This window comes from Eurytemora carolleeae, unplaced genomic scaffold, assembly GCF_000591075.1.
Source record: "Eurytemora carolleeae unplaced genomic scaffold, Eaff_2.0 scaffold428, whole genome shotgun sequence".
Lineage (NCBI taxonomy): Eukaryota > Metazoa > Arthropoda > Copepoda > Calanoida > Temoridae > Eurytemora > Eurytemora carolleeae.
In genome coordinates this window covers 122,275-148,065 of record NW_019396394.1, presented here as the reverse complement: position 1 = coordinate 148,065, position 25,791 = coordinate 122,275, and the positions used below count along the sequence as shown (strand labels likewise).

Genomic DNA, 25,791 nt, shown 5'->3' with positions numbered 1-25,791 from the left:
AATGATTTGTTTGGAATAAAATACATTTTTTAAGATCCGAGTCGAATATTGCAACTTTCTGAATTTGTATGGACGCTACATTCTTCGGTATGAGTCGTGTTCAACCATTTTCTCCTTTTAGACGCAACAGCTGAAGTTGGATTAATAGCAATCACCATCATTTCTTGAGAACACTCTCTTTAATCTAGATTTATTTCAGATCAGATATTCACTATATGCAAATAATCATATTTTTTTCTATCTGGACTTTTTTGGTGAAAAATAAATTAATAATAAATAATGGCTCTCAAGCAGAATAAAACAGAAGGAAAGTCTACAGAAAACGAAGGGAAAAAAGGAGAAACAGGAGGAGAAAGACGAGAAAACAAAAGAGAAAGAGGAGAAAACAGAGGAGAAGGAGGAGAAGGAGAACTACTAGAGCTCAGCATGGACACATGGTTAACTGTTTGTAAGGAAGATGAATTACCCCAGGTTTGCCTCAAACTCAATATTTTAAAAATTTGTAAATCTTTGTAACCTGATGATCTAAATCTTTTGTATTTCAATCTTTGAATATTTGATCCAACATAGTTCATAGTTTAAAATATCTAAGGTCTACGGCATTAGCATGCAAAGAAGAGAGATTTGAAAATCAAAGATTGTGACAAAGACTCAGTTCTTTTAAAGATATTCTTAATAATAAAACAAGAGTTTGAAGTACAAGTGTGACGTCCTAATAGGCACGTTTTTTTAGCTCTGATACGTTCTCATGATCGTTCGCTTTTAACTTAACTAACTAACATTATCCAACCATCAATGTTGGCTAGTTGTTGATGTTGTTAACGGTGGTATGCTGTTGAATTATGATTTTTGGTCGGTAACGGTGGTATGCTATTGAATTATAATTTTTGGTCGTTAACGGTGATAAATTGTTGAATTATGATTTTTGGTCGTTAAAGGTGGTATATTGTTGAATTATGATTTTTCGTTGTTAACGGTGGTATATTGCTGAATAATGATTTCTGGTCGTTAACGGTGGTATATTTTGAATAATAATTTTTGGTCGTTAACGGTGGTATATTGTTGAATGATGATTTTTGGTCGTTAACGGTGGTATATTGTTAAATAATGATTTTTGGTCGTTAACGGTGGTATATTGATGACAGATTATTGATAAATACAGAGACAGTGATATCTTTACAATTTATTTTAAGTTTTTATTTATTTTTTATTTTTCTTTGACAATCTAATTGTTTGATATTTCCCAAGAGTCGTCCCTAAATTTTGCCTGAATACAAAAATTATTTTCCAACGGAATAGAGTCTTTGGAACAAAATCAAATATTTAAACCACAATATCTTTAGAACTCGATGTTGTAAACCTTTAGTATTTTAAACTCAGATTACTTGATCTAACAGAATTCATAGTTTGAAATATGCAACATTTGGTTCCAAATATATAGTGATTTGAAAATTAGAGTTTGTGGCAAAGACTCAATTCCTTTGTTTGAATTTTCCTGAGAATCCTAGAAAAGTCAGTGTTTCACAAAACTTTGAACATTGAATCCGTAAACTTTTGCAATCTAGTGTGTATACTGTATAGATACATTTCAATTCAATTTATTTAGAATATTTCCTTGAAAATCCTTAAATTTTTGATCAAATTTTCATCGGGTTTATCGGAATCTATTATATAATATCGATAAAGGGTTTTATTTCATTTAATACTATTAATAAACTATTGGTGTCCCCTAAACTATAGTTTTATAAAAGTATTCTAATTGTTGTTCCCTAAACTATAGTTTTATAAAAGTATTCTAATTGTTGTTCCCTAAACTATAGTTTTATAAAAGTATTCTAATTGTTGTTCCCTAAACTATAGTTTTATAAAAGTTTTCTAATTGTCGTTCCCTAAACTATAGTTTTATAAAAATTTATTTTCTAATTGTCGTTCCCTGAACTATAGTTTTATAAAAGTATTCTTATTACTGTCCCTTAAACTATAATTCTATTTTAGTTGTTGTTCCCTGAACTATTATTCTATAAAAGAATTATAATTGCTGTTCCCTAAACTATATTTCTATAAAAGTATTCTAATTGTTGTTCCCTAAACTATGATTCTATAAAAATATTCTAATTGCTGTTCCCTAAACTATAATTTATAAAAGTATTCTAATTGCTGTTCCCTAAACTATAATTCTATAAAAGTAATATAATTGCTGTCCCCTTCTAAGAGAATTGCGCGTTTGTCTTTTTTCCATTTTGTTCGTTCATCGTTTGTGGACGACCCATCGTTCGTTTTTTAATCGTTCAAAAAAACGATGATTTTGTTCGTCCAACAAATTATTGTTTATTTTCAATATATTTCTTTTGTTTTCTCACTGAACGATCGTTCGGTAAAATCGTTCTTTCAGTAAAATCGTTTGTTAATAAAATCATTATTTTAGTAAAGTTTGTTTAAAATTCTATCATTCGGAAAATAAATTACATTTGGAAATTTTTTTTTAGAAAAAATCGTTTGTTCAGATAGCGATAGTTTTTTCAAAGTCTTAAGAAAAATTGAATCGTTCAGTTCAAAAAAGCATTTTTTCGCTTGACTTTAGAAAACGATGTTTTAAATTTCTCTGAACGATCCAAGTCATTCGTCCATCGTAAATTTTTTTGTTCACGAAAAATTTCGTTTTTCACGAAAAAATGCACTGTAGGATTTGAGTGGTTTGAGCCTGGAAGAGTGTGAGGTCCTGGTTCCTAATGGACCTGGAGGCTGGAGGAAAGTGTCAGCAATTCTTCATTGCCTTCTCAGGTAAATCCTTAATCTTCTTTTTGAGTTTCAATCGTTAACTGACAACCCCCCTTCCCCTTCTCGACTGAAAATCGGCGTATGCAGTCTAAATATAAAGAAAACCAAAAATTATTTAGCAGACTTTTTATAATCTCCAGAAAACTTGCAAGTTGGAATTTTGAAAAATCACATTATTCATCAAACTTCCAGTCTTGGTTTACAAAATAAGTATATAGCATGTTAAATTATCAAAAAAAGAAAGATTTTCACGTACCGCATCAATCCAACCGTGCAAAAGTATGAAAAATCGACTTGATAGAATTGTAAAAAATAGTTGACGATGGATATCAGGATTAATACTTAATCCTCTGTTTTTGCTAATCTCAAGATTATAACATATCTCGAGATTAGGTTAGTCTCGAGATTAAATATCTAGATCAACAAATTGGATTCTAAGAACGCCAGATTGCATGGTTCTTTTTCCTGACTGGAAGGGCCTTCACTTAATTTCTCACCCATTTATTTATTCATACATTAGTTAAAATTGGTTACAAAAGAATCTCAAACGTATTTTTAAATATTTTTCTTCACCGATTAATTTACAAAATGGCAGACAACAAATTCTTGATTTGCGGATTTCTCTCATGGGATAGAATTTGTTTTCAAGGCTGTCATTAGTCAATACAATTTACGAACTATATTCCTGCACTCTCATTGGAGAAAATAATATACCGATATCAAAAGAAAGAGAAAAAGAGTGGATTAAGGACTAAAATTAAAAGTTTCCACGCTGGATATTCGGATTAAGTTGTCGGGATTAAAGGGTATCCATTCTAAAAATCCCAGCTCTGCTTCCTTAGATATAAACTTTTCAAAAACTTAAAAAATGTTGAAATCCAAGAACCGGAAGTTGGATTATTATCTATGGTTGAAAGCACACTTTTATTTTATTGTATTTATTCTAAAATTATATGACGATCAGGGGCTGATGTAGGGGGGTGCTGGATTAATTTAAGTACAAAAAAAAAGGGTGCCGCAGGGGAACTTTTTTTTACCTAAAAAACTCAAAAAAAAGGATCAAAATTAATAACTAAAGATTCAAAAACTAGATTTTTAACTTATCTGAGCTGGGAATTTTTGATTGGTGGATATCGGGAATAATGCTTGATCTCCTCTTTTTCTTAGCCTCCAGATTATATTATGCTTGTTCTCCTCTTGTTATTATCTCCAGATCAATTTTCCGATCGGGATTAAGGATATCACATTCTAAAGTTCCCAGCTCAGCACACATTATAGTTTATTAAGATAGATATTTTGCCTGTTTTGCATTATGTTTTTTTAGAAGCTATTTGCATCAGGAAAAAAAATGGAGATATAAGATGTTTAGATTTGGGGTAATCTATAAATAATTGTATTACTGAACATTTTTGAATCATGAAAAACAGGATAGAAAAAAATTCCCAAATAACTTATTTCAGAAAGCACTCAATTTTGAAGAAAAAATAATCCTTTACACAAAAAATAGATTTAATGCCAATTTTCTCCCTTTTTTCATTTTTCGTTTCCAATTCTTTTATTTTTTTCATTTTATAGCTACCGTGCTACGGGCCTGCCAAAAATTCTAAATATAGAAACACAAAATTCTTAAAATTGAAACAAAAATTTCTAAAAAAAATATTATAATATTGTTCCTATCTAACTTGCATATGCGTATTAATGTTCCTTATACTCATTAATCAAAATTCGAATAATGTTCCTAATTTTAAATTTACGTGGCAAATAACTTTCCTAGTAATTTCCTTTTGTTTTCAATTCCCGCTTTATGTTCCTATTATTGACCATTAAGTTCCTATGAATGGCATTTTTGGGCATGTGTATGTTTCCTTTTTTTGTACCTTCATGTTTTGATCATCAATTTATGTTTTACGAATTATGTTCCCAGCTCTTTTATTTTGTTCCTAACTTGTAATTAACTTGCTTAATGTTCCTATTTTGTGTACTTAGACCCTAAATCCCTGTCCTGTTTTGTTACCATATTACTCCGTTAATAGACAGGGATCCCATCTTATTTTAAACTTACTTTAAACTTAAATATACTTTTACATGACTTCATAGAATCCGCGAATTCATTTCTTACTTCAGAGAAGCGCGAGCAGGGCGAGACGAAGCAGAGCGAATTCGAAGTGAAGCATTTTGCATAAAACGAGCAGCTGAGCTGGATTGTCAGAAGGTTAGGTTGGACGCCAAGCATCTGGTACAACGGGGAGATATGGACGCACAACAGGTAAAAGTGCTAGTCATCAAATCATGAATATTTTATTGAATTGTGAAGTTTTAAAGGAATTCAGTCTTTGCAATAAACTATGATTTTTATATGGTGGTGTAAAATTTTAATATTTCAAATTCAGATTATTTGATTGAACAGAATTCTTGGTTAGAAATGATTAAGAAAGGGCATTGGGTTGCGAAATTACAAAGAGCTGTTGGCAAAATCTCTATTCCGTTCGAGTTACAATCAGAATTGATAAATTACTCCTCTAAAACTAAAGAAAAAAGGGACAACTTTTATTACATATTCTTGTGCTTGTAATTCATGTTCGGAAAGAGCGAGCAATAACAAATATTTCTGCACTGTCAGTTTCTTTGTAAAAAATAAAAATATTTCACACTAAAACTGATCTACAAAATCCAACTCAAGTTTGACCATGTTTAAGGTAAAAGAACAGACGGAGCGTCGTATTTGTGAGATAAAGGAATTGGCTGAGAGTAGGTTCAAAGATCTGAGAAATGATTCATTGCACAAGTAAGTTGTTCATTGCACAAGTAAGTTGTTCATTGCACAAGTAAGCTGTTCATTGCACCAGTAAGTTGTTCATTACACAAGTAAATTGTTTATTGCACAAGTAAGTTGTTCATTACACAAGTAAGTTGTTCATTGCACAAGTAAGTTGTTCATTGCACCAGTAAGTTGTTCATTGCACAAGTAAATTGTTTATTGCACAAGTAAGTTGTTCATTGCACAAGTAAATTGTTTATTACACAAGTAAGTTGTTCATTGCACAAGTAAGTTGTTCATTGCACAAGTAAGTTGTTCATTGCACAAGTAAGTTGTTTATTGCACAAGTAAGTTGTTCATTACAGAAGTAAGTTGTTCATTGCATAAGTAATTTGTTTATTGCACAAGAAAGTTGTTCATAGCACAAGTCGGTTGTTCATTGCACCAGTAAGTTGTTAATTACACAAGTAAGTTGTTCATTGCACAAGCAAGTTCTTCATTACACAAGTAAGTTGTTCATTACACAAGTAAGTTTTTCATTACACAAGTAAGTCGTTTATTGCACAAGTAAGTTCTTCATTGCACAAGTAAGTTCTTCATTGCATAAATAATTTGTTTATTGCACAAGAAAGTTGTTCATTACACAAGTAAGTTGTTTATTGCACAAGTAAGTTGTTCATAGCACAAGTAAGTTGTTCATTGCACCAGTAAATTGTTCATTGCACAAGTAAGTTGTTTATTGCACAAGTAAGTTGTTCATTGCACAAGTAAATTGTTTTTTGCATAAGTAATTTGTTTAATTGCACAAGAAAGTTGTTCATTGCACAATTAAGTTGTTCATTGCACCAGTATGTATGTATTGCACAAATAAGTTGTTCATTAAACAAGTTGTTCATTGCACAAGTAAATTAAATAAGAATAAAAGCATTGTTACAAAATAAATGTAAAAGGAAGGTGCTCGGTGGCCGCGGGGGGGAATAATTGTTTTACACTCCCTTCCCCTTAGAAATTTTAATTTCTCAATGCGCTAAAAAGCATTGACAATTTTTTTATTGGATCTCAGAAATTATAAAATATTTTCATGTAAGAGTGAATAACAAACAAAAATTCAAGGCATATAGAAAACAAAATATTAAACATAATTCCTTAAATCTTGTTGTTTATATATTTTATTTTACATGCACATCAATATTTGTTCTCTCCAATTTAAAAATCTTGATATTTCTTTATTTTAATTCTATTAGGCATAATGAACATGATATATTACTCGGTAAACTACAGGCTGTATTGGAAAGACAGGTAAAAGAACAAATAGTTTAAATCCATTTTAGTAAATAAAGTTTTTTTTTCAAACGTTTTTTACTCATAGATTAGCTATAAGGGACTATAATACGAAGCGACCATGCAAAGATGGCAATGTCCAAATTACAACGGTGCCCTTGAAACCTTATTCTGATAAAAATACTGTAGTTTTTCTGACTAAAAAAGTGATTAATTTTGTTAATTTCTGCATTGCTCCTTATGAGCAAGAAAAGGGAAGGTTTATTGAAAAAATATTTTACCTTGAAAAATGTCGATCTTCAACAAATTAAAAAAATTAATCAGTTTTAGCTTTACAATATCAAGGAAAAAACGACCGCTTGAAAAACAACATCTTAACGTTTAAATTGGTGCAATATTAAATTAGCCCCCAGAAAGCTTAGTGACGATCAAAAAGGTCATTTGATTATAATTCAAATTAACAATTTTCCTAACTTTTATTTTTGCCGTCAGGGAAAATGTTTACAAGACTCTGAGAAAATATTTGAAGATCATGAAGAAGAAATCAGGTAAATAAAGGGTGTACTTTAAAAAGGTTTCCACTTTGTATTTTGAATTCTAGAACTATTGGCAATTCACCCTTTTGAATTCATATTTACCTAATATTGATGGAAATAAAACAAGTCTTGGTGCATGTCTTACAGATGGAGACACATGACCAGTATGCTTGTTGACCATAAATCCACCTTCTAACCCCCCCTACATAATGTCGTCTTTACCAAGTTCCAAACCAAATCAATACCCAACAATTTCTCTGTACTCTCCGCCAAAAATGGAAAACAACATTTAAACAACCTGGTTTATATTTTCAGAAGTATTTACAAATACCCGTAAACACTCCTTATCATCCGCGACACGACAAAATAGTAAGATATCTAATTGTACGTTCAATATAATTTATACATTGACATTTATTGTTACTATATCTATATTTTTTAGTAGGTTTAAAAGCCGTTTAAAGCTCCTCTGGGTTATTGTAGTTTTTAGATTCGTTGCGTATTTGCTGTATGTGAACGTAGACGAATATTCCATATCTTATATATACAAGTTTTGGTATAACGTTGACACGGTTTATGCAAATTTCTCGAGACAGGGACATCAGATAGAACTCATAAAGGCAGTGATCACAATTCCTAATGTGTCTTGGTTTCAGCCTATACCCCTTCTATTTTTTCATAAATAAATAATGCTCTAATCAAAAGAAATAATGTCATTATAGTTCTTTGCATGAAATCCAAATAACAATTTTCCCATATTCGATGGGGTCCTAAAATAAATAAAAATCATTTCTAGACAAAAATGTTGGTTTTCAAAAAAATTCAGAAACCATGAGTAGAAAATTGTAGATTTTATATTTCTTCAGCATTTATTGGATACAGTTTGATAAATGATAATGGTTTATTCCTCTGCAAGGTTGTAGTGCTGGATCTAACAGCCTTACAAGATTAATTGAAAATATTCAAATTTAGAGAATTTTATCAATATTTTTCAAACAAATTTTGATAAATATTAAAATGTTTAAAATGTTTAGAGAGATCACAGAATTTACAGAGAAAAAGTTCAGTGAGTTTGAAAGTGCAGTAATTGAGGTAAATTATTTATAATTAATTTTATCTTTTCCAAATTATAGATATTTTCTTTTTCTTAATACTTCTTCCATATAACTAGTGTTGTTAATGGTTTCGGATCGTTTTTTAGAAAATTTCCATAAAAAATCCTAAATTTCGAAACATTATTATGTTGAAGTTTGCTTTCATAACACACAGCAATTTCTTTTTCCTGAAAGAAATCAAAATTGGAAAATCAATTTAACACATTTGTTTTTGCGTTGTTTTTGGATAGTTCTTGGGTCTTTTTTTAGCATAAATTGCTGACAGGGTTAAAATTTGTCTTATGGAAAGAACGCCAAATGTTAAAGACAAAAAAAAATCATTTGCTTTCCTTACATTATACCAAATTTTGACGCTAAAGGAAAGTACATGAAAAAACGAACTTACCCTGGACTAACCAGGACGAACTAAGTACGAGATGCAATCAGTTTCATCAATCGCTTTTTCAGTCTATAATTGAACAATCTTTAAACTTACTGACTTAAATTTTTCTTGTAAAACGCTTTCGATGAACAAAATCAGCAAAAAAGAAAAGAAAAAGGTAAACCCATGATATATTTGAGTCAGGTTGAGGAGAGGATCGGTAGGTTGAAGACGATCAATCAGGAGATCAATCTGGATTTTGATCAGAAAATTAAATCTTTGCGTTCAGGAACCTATAATGAAAAATCTCAATAAAAGTAATATCTAACAATGTCTTTGATTATTACAGTGATAACCAGAAAACTCTGGAATAGGAAGCCGATTTTAATACTCAAGTTACGACGTTAAATAGTCCAATAAACATGAGGCACACAAATTGTGCAGTGTAATCAGACCTAAATATTTCACTTAATAAGAGATTTAAAACATTTTTCTAGTAAAGCTTTCTAAAAGCAGGGATGCAAAGTTACATGGTCTCCCCAGGGTTCGATTTTACTTTCCATTCCTGGTTTCAGAGGTGCAATAATAATTCAGTTTTCAAAAAGTTACATTAGCATCAATGACTCGATTAAAAATATAAAACAGTCCTGAACTTAAGCAGATGAACAAACTAATGTAATTTAANCCCCCCCCCAGTAAATGCAAGGATGCACTTTGATTTTAAAAGATTCGCAGAAAGAAGTTTTGCATTAAAGTGATTTCCCGTAAACCAATAAGTTCCACTTTGTAACTTGGTTAAACAGAATCCATTAGAAGCTGAATTTAGAGTTTAGAACAGAAATAGCAGACAATAGAACACGACAAGGCACGCATTCAAAACTGATCATTTATATATATCTGTATTTTAAAAATAGATCTTAACCCTATCAACCCTCTAAATCCCATGATTGATGTCCATAAATGCAGACCAACGATACATCATTGAAAGCTCTTATGCTCTACTATTAGAATCTGAAAAAAATTGTAATTTCTACTGCAGTTATCAAAGTAATAATGATTGCAAAAAAGAATGTCCAAAAATAATGAAATATACCTTTTTGAAAAGCCATTGAAAAAAGTTTAAATAACTCGATTTGTAATTAAGAAAAACTAAAATTTTCTTTAACAATTGCAAATAATTTGCAAAAGTTTCTTTGCAAAACTTGTGCTTTCCGTTTCCTTATGTCTTCGGCTTTCCAAAAAGTTAAATTTATCAAAACCTGACAGCTGCAAGTGGGTCAAAACAAAGATTTAGTTTGTGACAGGAAAAAATACTCATTTAAGCAGTGTGCCTGATGCCTAATGGGATTGCTATGGGTATTTAAGAAAAGTCAGAAAAATTTCCCCGTCAGGACAAATGGAGGAAAATGTACGCTATGCTGGATCGAAGGGATGAGCTAGAAGTAAGGATGGAGCTAAGGCGGGGAGCTGAGTTTGAAGTAAGGACAAAATTAGAAAGGGAGCAAGGGAAAAGATTTTCACTTTTAGATGTGTTCATCATTGACAGCTTTGATCGACTGAGATATTTATGCTGCGTAGAGACATATGTGTCAAGTTTGTTCACAAACAACAACTAGTTTTAAGAAGTATGATTTGTTAGAGACTATAAAACTGTAGTTGATTAAGCAAAATACATACGTCACAATCTAGCGTACATTTTCCTCCATTTGTCCTGACGGGAAAATTTCAACAGTCTCAGACCAATACTTTTTGAATTATGTAAAAATAACTATAGGGCCCCGTAGAAAAAGATTTTTCATATTAAAATTCATAAAATTATACTTTTTTGTATTATTAAAGTTTGATTTTTTAAATTGATATTGATAATATAAATGTCATAATATTTGAATTACAAAAACGGCTGAAAAAAATGAGTCTTTGCTGCAATTCAAATTTTCTAATCCCTAAATCGTTGTGACCTGATGCATATGGTTTAAAACATTTATTTTTAAAGCATAGAATATTTGGTCTACTAGAATTCATACTTTGACATATCTAAGGCTTATTATGACATTCTATTGCACAAATTTAGGCATTAGAAAATCAGAATTTTTTTGGCACAGACTCAATGCCTATAGTGCACATTTTAAAAAGTAAAAATATTGTCTATTTTCAGAATTTTCTGTTTTAAATCCCCCCCCCCCTTTCTACCACTCCAACCTAATCCAAGTCTAAATATACAAAAGTTAATCTTTGTCTATTTTATTTGATGAATTTTGTTAAAATGTTGAATGTTCCGACAGTTTTGTTGAGTTTAAACTGCGTGGTTGGTTTAATATCTATCCTTCTCTACATTATACTCTCAACACCAGGGGAATATATATAGACATTTGTTTTACAGACATACAGACAGATAGACAGAAAGATAGCTCAAAAAAACAGATTAACAGCTCACCAGATAGAGAGACAACTAAAGAGCTCAATAGAGAGATAGACAGCTGAACAGACAGATAGACATAAAGACAACCCAACAGACAGAAAGACATCTCTATAAACAGACAGATAAAAGACAGATAAAAAAAACAGATCAACAGAAATATGTACAATTTTTTTAATGACAGATAGACAGATAAACACCTCAAAAGACAGATAAACAGCTCAAAAGACAGAGAAACAGCTTAAAAGACAGAAAAACAGCTCACCAGATAGAGAGACAACTAAACAGAAATATATGTAGCCCAATACAGAGATAGACAGATAGACAACTCAACAGAAAGAAATACATATCAATGCACAGATAAACAGATAAAAGACAGAGAGACAACTGAACAGACATATATCAACTCAATAGAAAGACAGCTGAACAGACACCAAGACATTTATACAAACAGACAGAAAGCTCAATACACAAATAGACAGCTCAACAGGCAGAGACAACTATAGTTCAAGAGACAGAGGAAAACTCAACAGACAGATTGACAACTCAACAGACAGACTGGCAGTTGGATAGACAGATAAACAGACAGCTTCACAGAAATATAAATCCTACATATTTCTTTAATTTATAGGAGTAATTTTTGAAGAAACAAATTCCAGGTCAGATTTGATTTTTAATTTATACCCATGAGAACTTCTATTTTACTATTTGAAGAGCCCGGTGTTGCTCGTGAATTTCTAAAGAAATATAAAATTGTTTAAAGTCGATTTTTGAAGAAGAAACTTTTTTAATTTTTTTCAGCCTATGTTACCTATTTGCGGGTATTTTGTAACCTGTCCTATATATGTAAAGTTTGTAACCTGTCCTATATATGTAAAGTTTGTAACCTGTCCTATATATGTGAAGTTTGAACCTGTCCTATATATGTAAAGTTTGAAACCTGTCCTATATATGTGAAGTTTGTAACCTGTCCTATATATTTAAAGTTTGTAACCTGTCCTATATATGTGAAGTTTGTAACCTGTCCTATATATGTAAAGTTTGTAACCTGTCCTATATATGTAAAGTTTGTAAATTGATTTATATAATTTAGATTTGTGTCCCATGATAACAAGCTGGAGGAACTAAAGGGAACTAAAACAAACCAATTAATTAATTTAATTGCCATGTTTTTCTAAATTTAAATAATATAGAAATACAACATTATAATTAACCTTAACCTCCAAGGGGCTTCGTATCCTTTTTCCAGCAGTACTTAAAAATGTGTTTTCTGTGACCTGTTTTTTTAGGCCGGTTCAGCCCTTAAAAGCTTTGGCTGATATGCATTTTTTTGTTCATTTTCATTTCTGGTTTCTCTGCGATAGCAAATTACGCATTTCTTACTTGTAAGAAAAAAGAAAATTTTTTGAGTCAGAAAAACGACGATATCTTCCACGTTTTTTATCAGGTTTTAAAGGTATCGTTGTCGATCGGCCATTACTTTCTTTGCATGGGGGGGTCACTTAGAATTTGGCTTACAATCCCTTAGCTTACAAAATTACTTTTGGGCATCTCGAAATGGCTCTATAGTCTATATATATGTTCGCAGAAAATATATAAATTTTTTGCGTTCATAAATATCCAAAATAGCAACTTGAAAGGATTAAGTGTTGTCTAGAGTTTGAATTAAATCTAGATAAATCTAGACATTTCTGTCAGAATCTCAAACAAAGAGCTAGAAATATATATCTTCAAGTTTTTGTAAAAATATTTAATTCTTGGATAAACCAACTAAACCATCTGCTGCCTCATTCACTGGATATTAAAAGAAAATTAAACTTGAGGATGGGGGTGGAGGGGAAAATTAAACTGGAGGAAGGGGGGTGGGAGTGGAAAATTAAGTTCGAAAATGTTCTCTAAATTCATGATTCCTAAATTCTAAATAAACATCTTTCCTTTCTTGTAGATGTTTGAACTTATGTAATATATGAACCATCAAAAGCATCAAAATGGCAGATTCTATTTTTCTCAATTTTTTCAGGAAAAGTAAAGAAAAAAACTTTTATACTTTCAAAAATGGAAGGAAGGAAGAAACTTTCTTATATCTTGTTTAAAATAAAAGAGACCGACCCCCCCCCCCATTCTATGTAAAGTTATCGTTTAGTTATCTGACAGGGTAGAATAGAGATGAAAATAGCAACTCTAGAGATAGATACAGCATCAGGATTCAAACATTCACAGAAGAAGCTGAGCTCAATAGATCAGAACCTTGAGCAAAGATTGGAGTCATTCATCTCTAACTTCAAGAACGAGGTTAAACTTCTCCAGGATAGGTAAACACAGGATAGGTAAACACAGGCTAGGTAAACACAGGAAAGGTAAACACAGGATAGGTAAACACAGGATAGGTAAACACAGGATAGGTAATAGGATAGGTAAACACACGATAGATAAACACAGGATAGGTAAGCACAGGATAGGTAAACACAGGATAGGTAAACACAGGATAGGTAAACACAGGATAGATAAACACAGGATAGGTAAACATAGGATAGGTAAACACAGGATAGGTAAACACAAGATAGTTAAAACAGGATAGGTAATCACAGGATAGGTAAACAAACACAGGATACGTAAACAACACAGGATAAGTAAGCACAGGATAGTTAAGCACAGGATAGGTAAACACAGGATAGGCAAACACAGGATAGGTAAACACAGGATAGGTAAACACAGGATAGGTAAACACAGGATAGGTAAACACAGGATAGGTAAACACAGGATAGGTAAACACAGGATAGGTGAACACAGGATAGGTAAACACAGGATAGGTAAACACAGGATAGGTAAACACAGGCTACGTAAACAGAGAATAGGTAAACACAGGATAGGTAAACACAGGATAGATAAACACAGGATAGATAAACACATGATAGGTAAACACAGGATAGGTAAACACAGGATAGGTAAACACAAGATAGTTAAAACAGAATAGGTAATCACAGGATAGGTAAACAAACACAGGATACGTAAACAACACAGGATAAGTAAGCACAGGATAGGTAAACTCAGGATAGATAAGCACAGGATAGGTAAACACAGGATAGGTAAACACAGGACAGGTAAACACAGGACAGGTAAACACAAGATAGTTAAAACAGGATAGGTAAACACAGGATAGGTAAACACAGGATAGGTAAACACAGGATAGGTAAACAAAGGATAGGTAAACACACGATAGATAAACACTGGATATCGATAAACATAGGATAGGTAAACACAAGACCAAAATTGGTTGATATGTCGCCAAAAAACTGTGTTTTTTTTTAAGGCCCCAAAAATAATTTTGTTGCTTCGTATTTGTTTAATATCCAAAACTATAAAGCACAAAGAGAATGGAATAGTTTAAAAAAAAGTCACCCTAGTGCATATGGTAGAAAGCAGTTTCTTGAAATATATAAAACAGTCTCTTTAATCGATCCTTTCCTCGGATAAGGTTGGAGGTCGTGGAGGATGAGCTGGAGGATCAGGAGGACAAGGTGGAGAACATCAAAGAGGGAACTGAAATCAATCTTAACAACCTCAGGTCTAGTAATGTTATGTTTTTGAAAACTAGGATTATATCTATTTGTATATATAGAGTAGTAATCTCTGTTCGTTTGATTGTATCTCCGATCATAGCTCATGAACCCCTTGACCGATGAACCATGAACCACGGGAATGTTCTTACCTTGATTTAAATTGAGTGGGCCCACTTTAATAGGAAGAAAATAGCTAAAATCTTTATTTACTAACATAGGAATTTAGTCTTTGCTGCAAAACCTGATTGTCTAATCCCTTTATCTTTGCAACACAATGACGCATAACTCAGATATTTCAAAAATGTTGGAACAATATTTTTGAAATTTCAAAGGACTACATCATCATGTTGCAAGATATAGGGATTAGAAAATTTGAGTTGGTGGAAAAGAGTCAATTCCTTTACCACCAAGCGCGGGTAAACGGCGGGAGTAACTATGAGTATCCTAGGTATCGCTGGGTTCTATTAGTAGTATTTTTATTATATGCCAACTCAATTTAGAAGTTTTAAACCAAATAAAGTAAAGTTAAGTTTTTTTTTTTAAAACTAGGATTATATTATTTTACCGCCTTTTGACCAATTCCCTTTTAAGTTCCTCAATGTTCCTTGGGACAATTAAGTGAAATAACGATCCGCTCTGCGTATTTTTCAGGTTTCACGGTAAAACCAAATTTTTGATCAACTACGGTCTTGGAACCCTCGGTAAAGTAAAATTGCCCTAGCTTTTAGAATCTAGCTGTATATTTAAACAATTATTACAATATCCGTGCCAAATGAATTTAGAAATTTTGAAACAAACTAAGAATCAGATTTTCCTAAGAAGAATTGAGTCTTTGGATTAAAATCAAATATTTAAACCACAATATCTTTAGAACTCGATGTTGTAAACCTTTGATACTTCAAACTCAGATTATTTGATCTAACAGAGTTCATAGTTTGAAATATCTAAAGTATGCAACATTTGGTTCCAAAGATATAGTGATTAGAAAATCAGAGTTTGTGGCAAATATTCAATTCCTTTGTCAAGAGGTTCATGTGTTATGGTGAGACATATTAACAAACAGACCCATTAGAGATGTACAAACAAGAAGAAAATAAAGAACAAGAAATATAGAAAAGTCAAAATATATAACTTTTAAAGTATATTGTAAAAAAATTTAAACTGTAAAATAAAAAAGTTTGTTAGTTTTTAACACCCCTTGGGTACCCATGAGTGTCTACAAAAAAAAATGAGCCCAGTCGGTCTATCCGTTTGCCCGGCCATACGCAACATACAATATGTGAATGTCGTGTTTTGTATATCTAATTATATCTTATTAAACCAGAGAATTTAAAGAATTTCAGCCGCGGCTCAAATATGGTTGGTTCCGCTTAAATTTTTCAAGATTTAAGCCGGCGGTCAAAACCGCTTTTTGGGGATTTGAGACGTGGCTTAAATTCATTAAATTCTGACACAGGACGTAGTTATAGATGTATAACATTTTTATGGTCCAGACAATTCTTTATGTATTTATGACCAAACTGAAATTTTATTTCGAATGTTCGAAGAATTAAAATAGATTTTTTTAGCCTACGTTACCCCCCGGTGTACTCAAGGGTTCCCTAAAAAATGTCAGCACATTCGGTCCAACCGTTTGGCCAGCTATAGCTAATATATAAATATATGAGTTATATGCTATAGATGTAAAATAAGCATTAAAAATGGATAAGCATTAAATATGTATTTTGTTCCATATTTATTTATGATATAGATATGTCTTGATTATATTTTCCAAAAAAGTGTGCTTATAGCCAGGAAACATTTTTACCCACGTTATGTGCCAAGGACGAAGTTGGTGGGTAAATAATTCTGCAATACATGTTCGCCATCGGTTCGTCGGAGACTTAATGTTTGCAGGGATAATTGTTTGAAATATTATATACCTCACATGTATATATTTATATAAATATATATGTATATATATCCTGGGTTGAGTTGTAAAGTATATAAAGGGCTTAACATATAATTTTATATATATATATATATCCTGGAATACTAGACTTTGTATGGCTGAAGCTGATAGTTTTATAGTTTTTATTCCCCCAACTCCTTGGAGTAAAAATTCAATCCCAAATATCAAGAGATTCTCAAGTAATAGTTTTGCCATATTCGTAAAAATACTTCACTATAGATTTTTCAATGCATTTCTGTTATAATTTTGTCTTTTCAGTGTATATATTTACTGTAATCATCGTCGTATGTTATCAAAAAATATATGATTGCTAGAGTTTTATCGGATTTCATTGATTTCTGATAATTTAAAGAAAACATTTACCGATCAGAAACCTTTCCTGGGGTCATGTGACACCCTGGTCCAATCTTTGTATGATCCGACCCTATTTAGGGATTTACCGGTCTCAGTGATATCCAGAAAACTCTGAAATAGGAAGACGACTTTTATAATTAAGTTAATGAGCATGAGACACAAAAATTGTGCAGTGTAAACAGACCAATTTAACAAAATTAGTAATTTCTTAAGTGTTAAGTAAAACCTTTTGCTTTGTAACAACACCCACCACGCTTAGTACTGTTTTAATGTCGTCTTCCTCTTCCATGGTTTTCTGGTTATCACTGGAGTGAAATTGAATTTACTCGTTCACGTTTTATGTAGGCGGGTTGGATCGATTGTTTCGGTCTCAAAAAAATAATGGATGATCAGCTCAGCTATTGAGACGTTTAGATACAAGCAAACAAGCCAACAGAGATATAAACAAGATAAAAATAGATGTGCACGTATTTTACCTTAAAAAGTCTAGTTTATCTCTTTGCATAATTCTGTTCTATGCATCCTCCTAGATTAACTCTCAGTATATATGTATAATTTAGGTCAGAACTTCAAGAGGAGCTTAACCAGGCCTCTCAGAGGTGATTTAGTTTTCATGTTTTAATTCAGTTTTCATGTTTTTATTTAATTACATGTTTTCATTTAGTATTTATGTTTTCATTTAGTTCTCATGTTTTCGTTTAGTTTTCGTGTTTTCATTTAGTTTTTATGTTTTTATTTAGTTTATATGTTTTCATTTGGTTGTTGAGTTTTCATTTAATTTTTATGTTTTTATTAAGTTTTCATATTTTTATTTAGTTTTCATGTTTTCATTTAGTTTTCATGTTTTCATTTAGTTTTCATGTTTTCATTTAGTTTTCATGTTATCTTCTAGTTTTTATGTTTTCATTTAGTTCTTGTGTTTTCATCTAGTTTTCAAGTTTTCATTTAGTTTTCATGTTTTCTTTTCAGTTTTCATGTTTTCATGTAGTTTTCATGTTTTCATTTAGTTTTCATGTTTTTTTATTTAGTTTTCATGTTTTCATTTAGTTTTCATGTTGTCTTCTAGTTTTCATGTTTTCATTTAGTTTGCATGTTTTCATTTAGTTTGCATGTTTTCATTTAGTTTTCATGTTTTCATTTAGTTTTCATGTTTTTTATTTAGTTTTCATGTTTTCATTTAATTTTCATGGTTTTATTTAGTTTATATGATTTCATTTAGTCTTTACGTTTTCATTGAGTTTTCATGTTTTCATTTAGTTTTCATGATATCTTCTAGTTTTCATGTTTTCATTTAATTCTCGTGTTTTCATTTAGTTTTCAAGTTTTCATTTAGTTTTCATGTTTTCATTTAGTTTGCATGTTTTCATTTAGTTTTCATGTTTTCATTTAGTTTATATGTTTTCATTTGGTTTTCATGTTTTCATTTAGTTTTCATGTTTTCATTTAGTTTTCATGTTTTCATTTAGTTTTCATATTTTTATTTAGTTTTCATGTTTTCATTTAGTTTTCATGTTGTCTTCTAGTTTTCATGTTTTCATGTAGTTTTCATGTTTTTTTTTAGTTTTTACCTTTTTCTATTTAATTTTGTTGTTTATTTAATAATTTTTAAGTTGGAATGGCTAAAGCAAATTTCCGTGCAATTTTACTGTTTTCTTTTCAAATTTGCTTGCAAATTCAACAGAATTTTAGGCGGAGTTCCATATTTTTGCTCAAATAAATTGTACATAAAAGGTGCGCAAACACTTCACAAAAAGTCGATTACTGTAAACCTCTGTTATGATTAGAAATGCAAATAATGGCTAATGTTGCATAAAATTGACGATTGATATTTGCATTTGTTGCGTGGAATTTTCTGATCAGTTTTCACTTTTGCACCCTAATATGCGCAAAGTTCAAAACAACATTTCTGTGATTTTTTTTATACGAAAGAAGTGCAATAAATTAGGAATTTGCGTACAACGATCAATTTCCTTAGCCTGGAAACCAATGTTTGAGAAGGAATAGATTCCGCGCCCCACACTCAAATTTCGTAATCCTTATATCTTTGCAACTTAAAGGGGATCAGTAACATTTTGTATATTTCATTTTTTCTTATAGTAACATTTCGTAAAAACAAAATTTTGTCTAGGTAACATTTTGTATAAATAACATCTTGTTTAGGTAACTTTTCATACAAGCAACAATTGTGGTATTTTTTTGTATAATTGTAAAAAAATTAAACATTAAATATAAGCTATTTGATAAACTATCAACATATTTTTTTTAACGAATTATTATCCATCAGATTTTAGGTATTCTCTATCAGACAGGATGCCAAACTGTTATCTGCAGCAAATAATAACGCACAGGTCCTCCAATAGTTGACAGGCATTATGAATCAACAATTGTTATCAATTATGGTATCTTGATGAGTGCTCACTTTAATATAGTCTTATCTGAGAGACATGGTTGTTTTGAAAAAGTTGTAATTTGGCGGATTTTCTTCACCATGGTTCAACGATTATCCGTCAAACTATCTCCATTCTTTAATGAATAATTATGTATACAAAAAATTACCAATATACAAAATGTTACCTATGCGAAATTTTACGTTTATAAAATGTTACCTTTACGAAATGTTACCTAGACAAAGTGCAACTATACGAAATGTTACCTAGACAAAGTGCAACTATACGAAATGTTAACTAGACAATGTGCAACTATTATTATTATGATTTATTTGTCGAACACATACAATTGGTTCAGATATTAGATTAGAACTATAATTCAATTTATACATAGGTTTTCAACTAACGACTTTAATTCTTCTCTAATGTCGTCTTCTTCACAGTCCCGGAGCTGTAACAGGAGATGCTGCAGACAAAGTGCAACTATACGACATGTTACCTAGAAAATGTGCAACTATACAAAATGTTATCTAGACAATGTGCAACTATACGAAATGTTACCTAGACAAAGTGCAACTATACGAAATGTTACCTGGACAAAGTGAAACTATGCGAAATGTTACCTAGACAATGTGCAACTATACGAAATGTTACCTAGACAAGGTGCAACTATATGAAATGATACCTAGACAAGGTGCAACTATACGAAATGTTACCTAGACAAGGTGTTACTATACATGCGTTACCGATCCCTTAAAAGTACTAACATATGGATATTTTAAACTTTGACAATCTGATCTATTAAAACTCAGAGTTTTAAAATATAAGTACTAAAATAATAGAGTTTGATTGACATATAAAAACCTATATTTAATATTTTTTGTTTTTAGATTTGATGAGTTCATGAAACCTAAGATTCTTCTCACTAAAACAGTTTCTAAAGAGGATCGAAGGAAACCACAAAAATATTAATTTTCTTAAACTTACTGCGCATGGCGCCTACTCCTCCCTAATGAGGTATCAGTTGGGAGGGGGGGGGAGTCAGCACAATTGAGTTTGCACCATACACCCCTTATTCGTGTAAAATAAGGATCTCTGTGGACAGTGATTTCCGTGAAAACTTTTTAAAAAATGGGTTTTTAAACATGAAACAGAGACCACACTATAACTTTGACGGGCTGCCGACGCCCCTACATCTTTTGATAATGGTTGTTAGAATCTATCTATATATCTAGATTATTCAAAATCCATTGTAATTTCTTGTAAAAAACCAATAAGTATATATTTTTCCGAAAAAGGTCTCTGTATCAAAGACGACATTATACCTATCTATATGCAGGTTACAGGATCAATTCAAGGATTTAAATATAAATAGTAATCATAAATTGAAATCATTAAAAATCAATGCAAGATAAAATTGATGCAATGTTTGTAAATGAAAATATTTTCAGAATATATTCATTAATTGTCCATTCTTACCATGACACACAAGACAAATCCATTTTGATAGAAGTTTTGTGATAAAAACAATCAGCCCTTATTATCATTTTGTCTGCTTAATGCTTGATCCCTTGATTCACAACCTAAAAGGTCTGCCTGTGAGTAAATATTTCCATCTGAGGCCGAATCTATTGAATTTCAACCGGCTTACTTAACCGCAAATCACCGGTTCAAATCTTTGCGCTGGCTCAAATCTCGAAGCACCGATTAAAATTTCAACCATCCATGTTTGAGTCTTATTTTTGACGGTTCAAATTCTTAAAATTTTGCTTCTGTTTGTGTAAAACCATTACTTTCTAGTTACATGTTGTCTGTTTTATAAACACTAAGGATTCTAATATAATAAAGCATCAAAGCGAGTTTAACACATAAATTAAGTAGCTCAGCCTTTACTCAGCTTATTTATAAAACTTTCATCTTATTCTCACAATAAAGAGCGAACAGAAAATATTTCAGTTTTGTAATCTTATTTTTGAAGATGTCCAAATCGTATGAAATTAAATTTCTCTTCATCAGTAATACATGCATAACAATTTAGCCAGGGTTTAGCTAAAAACAAAAAATTAAATTTTTTTATCAAAATTTTCTTTATATCTGAATCAAATTGATGAAAATATCATTAAACGTCTAAAGCCACAAAAAAGTGCTATCTTTTTTTTACTTTCAAAAGTATCACTATTCAGTGTTGAATTCTGTTTATAACTTTGACAAAAAACAAACTTTTTGAAAATATTAAAATAAATCATTTGTTGGTTCTTAGGCGAGTTCAGGAGGGTGTCTTCTTAGGTAAAGTAAACGTTATTTAGAAAACAATCATCAAAAAAAAAAATTTGCGAATAAACAAATGCGAAAATTTTGCGAAGAAAATATGGACGAGAAATTATCATTTAAGATATAATAAAACTTCTAATGCTGAGCTTTCAGAACAGAAAATTCCACAAGTTTTTGGCGCAATTAATTGTTGCAGCTTGTCGCGGTCTTTTTTCTCGCTAAATTATTTTTCGAGAAAAGTATTTTTACGAAATTTTGCATTGTTTCCCATTTTACGCTTAATTCATTAATGCGAAAGAGTGCCTGCCAATTTTTGCGAAAAAATTTACGAAATACGTACGAAAATTTTCGCATTTTTCCTGAAAGTATTGTTCGCTAGAAACACTATAGTAACATCACTGTAACTAAAACATTTTTCTACTTAGACCAATATTGTTAGCAGGGACTAGGGTTGTATGAAGATGTAAGACGGGTTTGAGATAACAAACATTATTATCAGGGTTGTATGAAGAGCTATGACGGGTTGGAAATAAACCAATACCAATAGTGTTATCAGGGTTGTATAAGGAGACATGACGGGTTGCAGATAACCCAATATTGTTATCAGGATTGTACAGAGTCTTTCTAATGTTCTTTTGTTTGTTTTTTAATCGCTTCACATTAACAAAAAAAAAACAAAGGTAAATTGTTTAAATCTTATCTTTTTTAATTCTCCAAGTTGGGCCATTTTAGAAAACATCTCAATGACCTCCATTCATGATTACTTGTGTATGCTCTAGCGCTGCTCAAATTGAACTCCATTCTTCTAAGAACAGACTAAAGTGATCGGCGCCATCTTTTAATTCCAGAGAATGTCCTAACCTTTAGAATTCAAAAATTAAAATTCAAACAATTAAACTTTATTTTTATTTTAATATAGGCCGATTAAAAAAAAGAGAAAGCATTAAAATGACATGTCGTATGGGGATAAGCCAATACTTTATTGTTATCAGGGTTGCATGAAGAGCTAGGAGGGGTTGGAGATAAACCAATATTGTTATCAGGGTTGCATGAAGAGCTAGGACGGGGTGGAGATAAACCAATATTGTTATCAGGGTTGCATGAAGAGCTAGGACGGACTGAAGATAAACCAATAGTGTTATCAGATTTGTATGAAGAGCTAGGACGGACTGGAAATAAACCAATAGTGTTATCAGGATTGCATGAAGAGCTAGTACTTTAAANTTATCAGGGTTGCATGAAGAGCTAGGACGGACTGGAGATAAACCAATATTGTTATTCGGGTTGCATGAAGAGCTAGGACGGGGTGGAGATAAACCAATATTGTTATCAGGGTTGTATGAAGAGCTATGGACGGGTTGTAGATAAACCAATATTGTTATCAGAGTTGTATGAAGAGTTAGGACGGACTGTAGATAAACCAACATTGTTATCCGGGTTGCATGAAGAGCTAGGACGGGTTGGAGATAAACCAATATTGTTATCAGAGTTGTATGAAGAGTTAGGACGGATTGGAGATAAACCAATATTGTTATCAGGGTTGTATGAAGAGCTAGGAGTAGGACGAACTGGAGATGAACCAATATTGTTATCAGGGTTGTATGAAGAGCTAGGACGGACTGGAGATGAAACAATATTGTTATCAGGGTTGTATAAAGAGCTAGGACGGACTGGAGATGAATCAATATTGTTATCAGGATTGTATAAAGAGCTAACACGAACTGCAGATAAACCAATAGTGTTATCAGATTTTGTTTGAAGAGCTAGGACGGACTGGAGATGAGCTAATATTGTTATCAGGGTTGTATGAAGAGCTAGGACGGACTGAAGATGAGCCAATATTGTTATCAGGGTTGTATGAAGAGCTAGGACGGACTGGAGATGAACCAATATTGTTATCAGGATTGTATGAAGAGCTAAGACGGACTGAAGATTAACCAATAGTGTTTTCAGATTGTATGAAGAGCTAAGACGGACTGGAAATAAACCAATATTGTTATTATGGTTGTATGAGGAGGTAGGACGGACTGGAGATAAACCAATATTGTTATCAGGGTTGTATGAGGAGAAGGACGGGTTGGAGATAAACCAATATTGTTGTCAGGGTTGTATGAGGAGACAGGACGGGTTGCAAATAGGCCAATATTCTCAATGATAAATGGCAATTATAAACTTTACTCTAAGGTATGAAGTATTTAAAATCAAATAAAAATAAAACAAAATAAGAATATTATTCGCAGGTTGAAAATCAATGGTTTGTTTCAACACTAAATAATTCTCAGGTAAGCCTCCATATAGAGTTGTAATATTTTCTGTAATAAGTTTGCAGAAGCAAAATTGTATTCATTTTGTAACTTTGAGAAGGTTTTGTAGTTGATGAAGGGGTTTGTAGTTGATGAAGGGTTTGTAGTTGATGAAGGGGTTCGTAGTTGATGAAGGGTTTGTAGTTGATGAAGGGTTTGTAGTTGATGAAGGGGTTTGTAGTTGATGAAGTGGTTTGTAGTTGATGAAGGGGTTTGTAGTTGATGAAGGGTTTGTAGTTGATGAAGGGGTTTGTAGTTGATGAAGTGGAAATCTTAGATATTTACTAGAAACAGTTAAATGTTTTCTGATAATCGGTTTCACCAGAGTCGGAGCAGAAATCATCATTATCCTGAGTCCATCGGAGGAACCTTTTCATAATTCATTGAGATACTTTTTAATTAAAGTTTTTTTTTCATTGGAGACTCAAACTTATAAAACTTATCTTTTCCTTAACCCTTTTTTGTAAGCAAGGTGGACCCTTGTTAACTCCAATTACATTGCGAACGGGAATAACCACTAATAAAAGGGACTAGAATAAAATGTATATTTCTCGGGTTTTTTAGTCCATTACTGGTAGGGGTAGCAGGGCACGGACAAGTTCGGATAACGAACGAAAATCTCTAACTGACGGGGGGGGGGNCAATCAAATAAGACTTCTCGGATTTTTTTCAAAAACGATCGGTGTCCGACTAAAATGGGACTCCGAAATAACTCCGAGATTACTCCGATGCTGATGATTTCTTCCTATAATCGGTTTTAGGAGGAAGAAATATATCTACAGTACAATCCTCAGATCCCAAGTATCTCTACTGACAGGTATCTTTAATCTTTAGACAGAGGTCAGAACTTATCCATTGTTAATCCTAACAAAACGAACTAATCTGTATCTGCAAATTCAAAGATTTAAGTTATATCCTTCAATGTGTACGTCTATAAACGCCTTTCAATAAGAAGTCAACAATTTCAAGTGCTCTGAAATGAATTACAAGCCAGAGGCCGAATTTGAAGAATTTGAGTCGTGGCTTAAATTTAAGCCGGGGATCAAACATGGTTGGTTCTACTTAAAATTGTATTAAAATTTTCAATATTTAAGCCCGTGATCATTTGAAACCGGTTTTTGGGGGATTTGAGATGCGGCTTAAATTCATTAAATTCGGACACAGCACATATTTTTCTCTGATAACCAATAAAATCGTTTTAAAATTTTATTTCCTCTGTGGATATCCCAGTCAAAGAAAGTTAAAACATGGTAGATTTGTGATTTTAAAAATTTACAAATGACTTTACTGCTGGTTGGCGTGATTACTCATCTTTTGGTAAAATGTTCAGAGGTTGAATGAATATATAGTTTATAATAATAAAATAAGACATTCGTATATATAAATATTGCGTATAGCAATTTTTTTGTGAAAAATCATGGGTGGCCGGGGGGTGTTAAAGGGTAAAAAAAAATCGAAATAAAAAAAATTAATTATTTAAAAAAAAAGTTCCACGGGCAACGTCGGGCCCTTCAAATAGTTTATAATAATATCTAAATTTCATAAAAAGACGCTCACAAAAAATGCATTACTCAAAACAACAAATTGGACATAACATTCAGCAGAAGGAAGACAAATCTTCACTTCCCGCGAAAAATTACATTTTTATTTTTTTTCAACTTAAGCTTAAGGAAATTCTTAATATATCAGGTAATGTTGACAGCACAAAAAAAGCGTGACC

At 31.7% G+C, this 25,791-nt stretch overlaps 1 protein-coding gene across 1 annotated transcript in view; it reads left to right on the top strand.

Annotated features, from left to right (window-relative positions):
- The first annotated feature begins 203 nt into the window (after window positions 1–203).
- LOC111702363 (restin homolog) overlaps window positions 204–25,791 on the top strand; it is a 30,237-nt gene continuing 4,649 nt past the window's right edge. Inside the window, exons 1-20 of the mRNA XM_023474022.1 lie at window positions 204–471; window positions 2,684–2,781; window positions 4,903–5,044; window positions 5,475–5,563; window positions 6,781–6,835; window positions 7,310–7,365; window positions 8,388–8,445; window positions 9,034–9,118; window positions 9,656–9,694; window positions 11,112–11,180; window positions 11,877–11,904; window positions 12,339–12,375; window positions 13,400–13,557; window positions 14,721–14,810; window positions 17,671–17,709; window positions 20,388–20,450; window positions 21,758–21,783; window positions 23,873–23,952; window positions 24,009–24,050; window positions 24,833–24,888. Of these exons, the coding sequence (XP_023329790.1) occupies window positions 280–471; window positions 2,684–2,781; window positions 4,903–5,044; window positions 5,475–5,563; window positions 6,781–6,835; window positions 7,310–7,365; window positions 8,388–8,445; window positions 9,034–9,118; window positions 9,656–9,694; window positions 11,112–11,180; window positions 11,877–11,904; window positions 12,339–12,375; window positions 13,400–13,557; window positions 14,721–14,810; window positions 17,671–17,709; window positions 20,388–20,450; window positions 21,758–21,783; window positions 23,873–23,952; window positions 24,009–24,050; window positions 24,833–24,888 (1,502 nt within the window). The 5' untranslated portion in view covers window positions 204–279. The remainder of the gene's footprint in view (window positions 472–2,683; window positions 2,782–4,902; window positions 5,045–5,474; window positions 5,564–6,780; window positions 6,836–7,309; window positions 7,366–8,387; window positions 8,446–9,033; window positions 9,119–9,655; window positions 9,695–11,111; window positions 11,181–11,876; window positions 11,905–12,338; window positions 12,376–13,399; window positions 13,558–14,720; window positions 14,811–17,670; window positions 17,710–20,387; window positions 20,451–21,757; window positions 21,784–23,872; window positions 23,953–24,008; window positions 24,051–24,832; window positions 24,889–25,791) is intronic.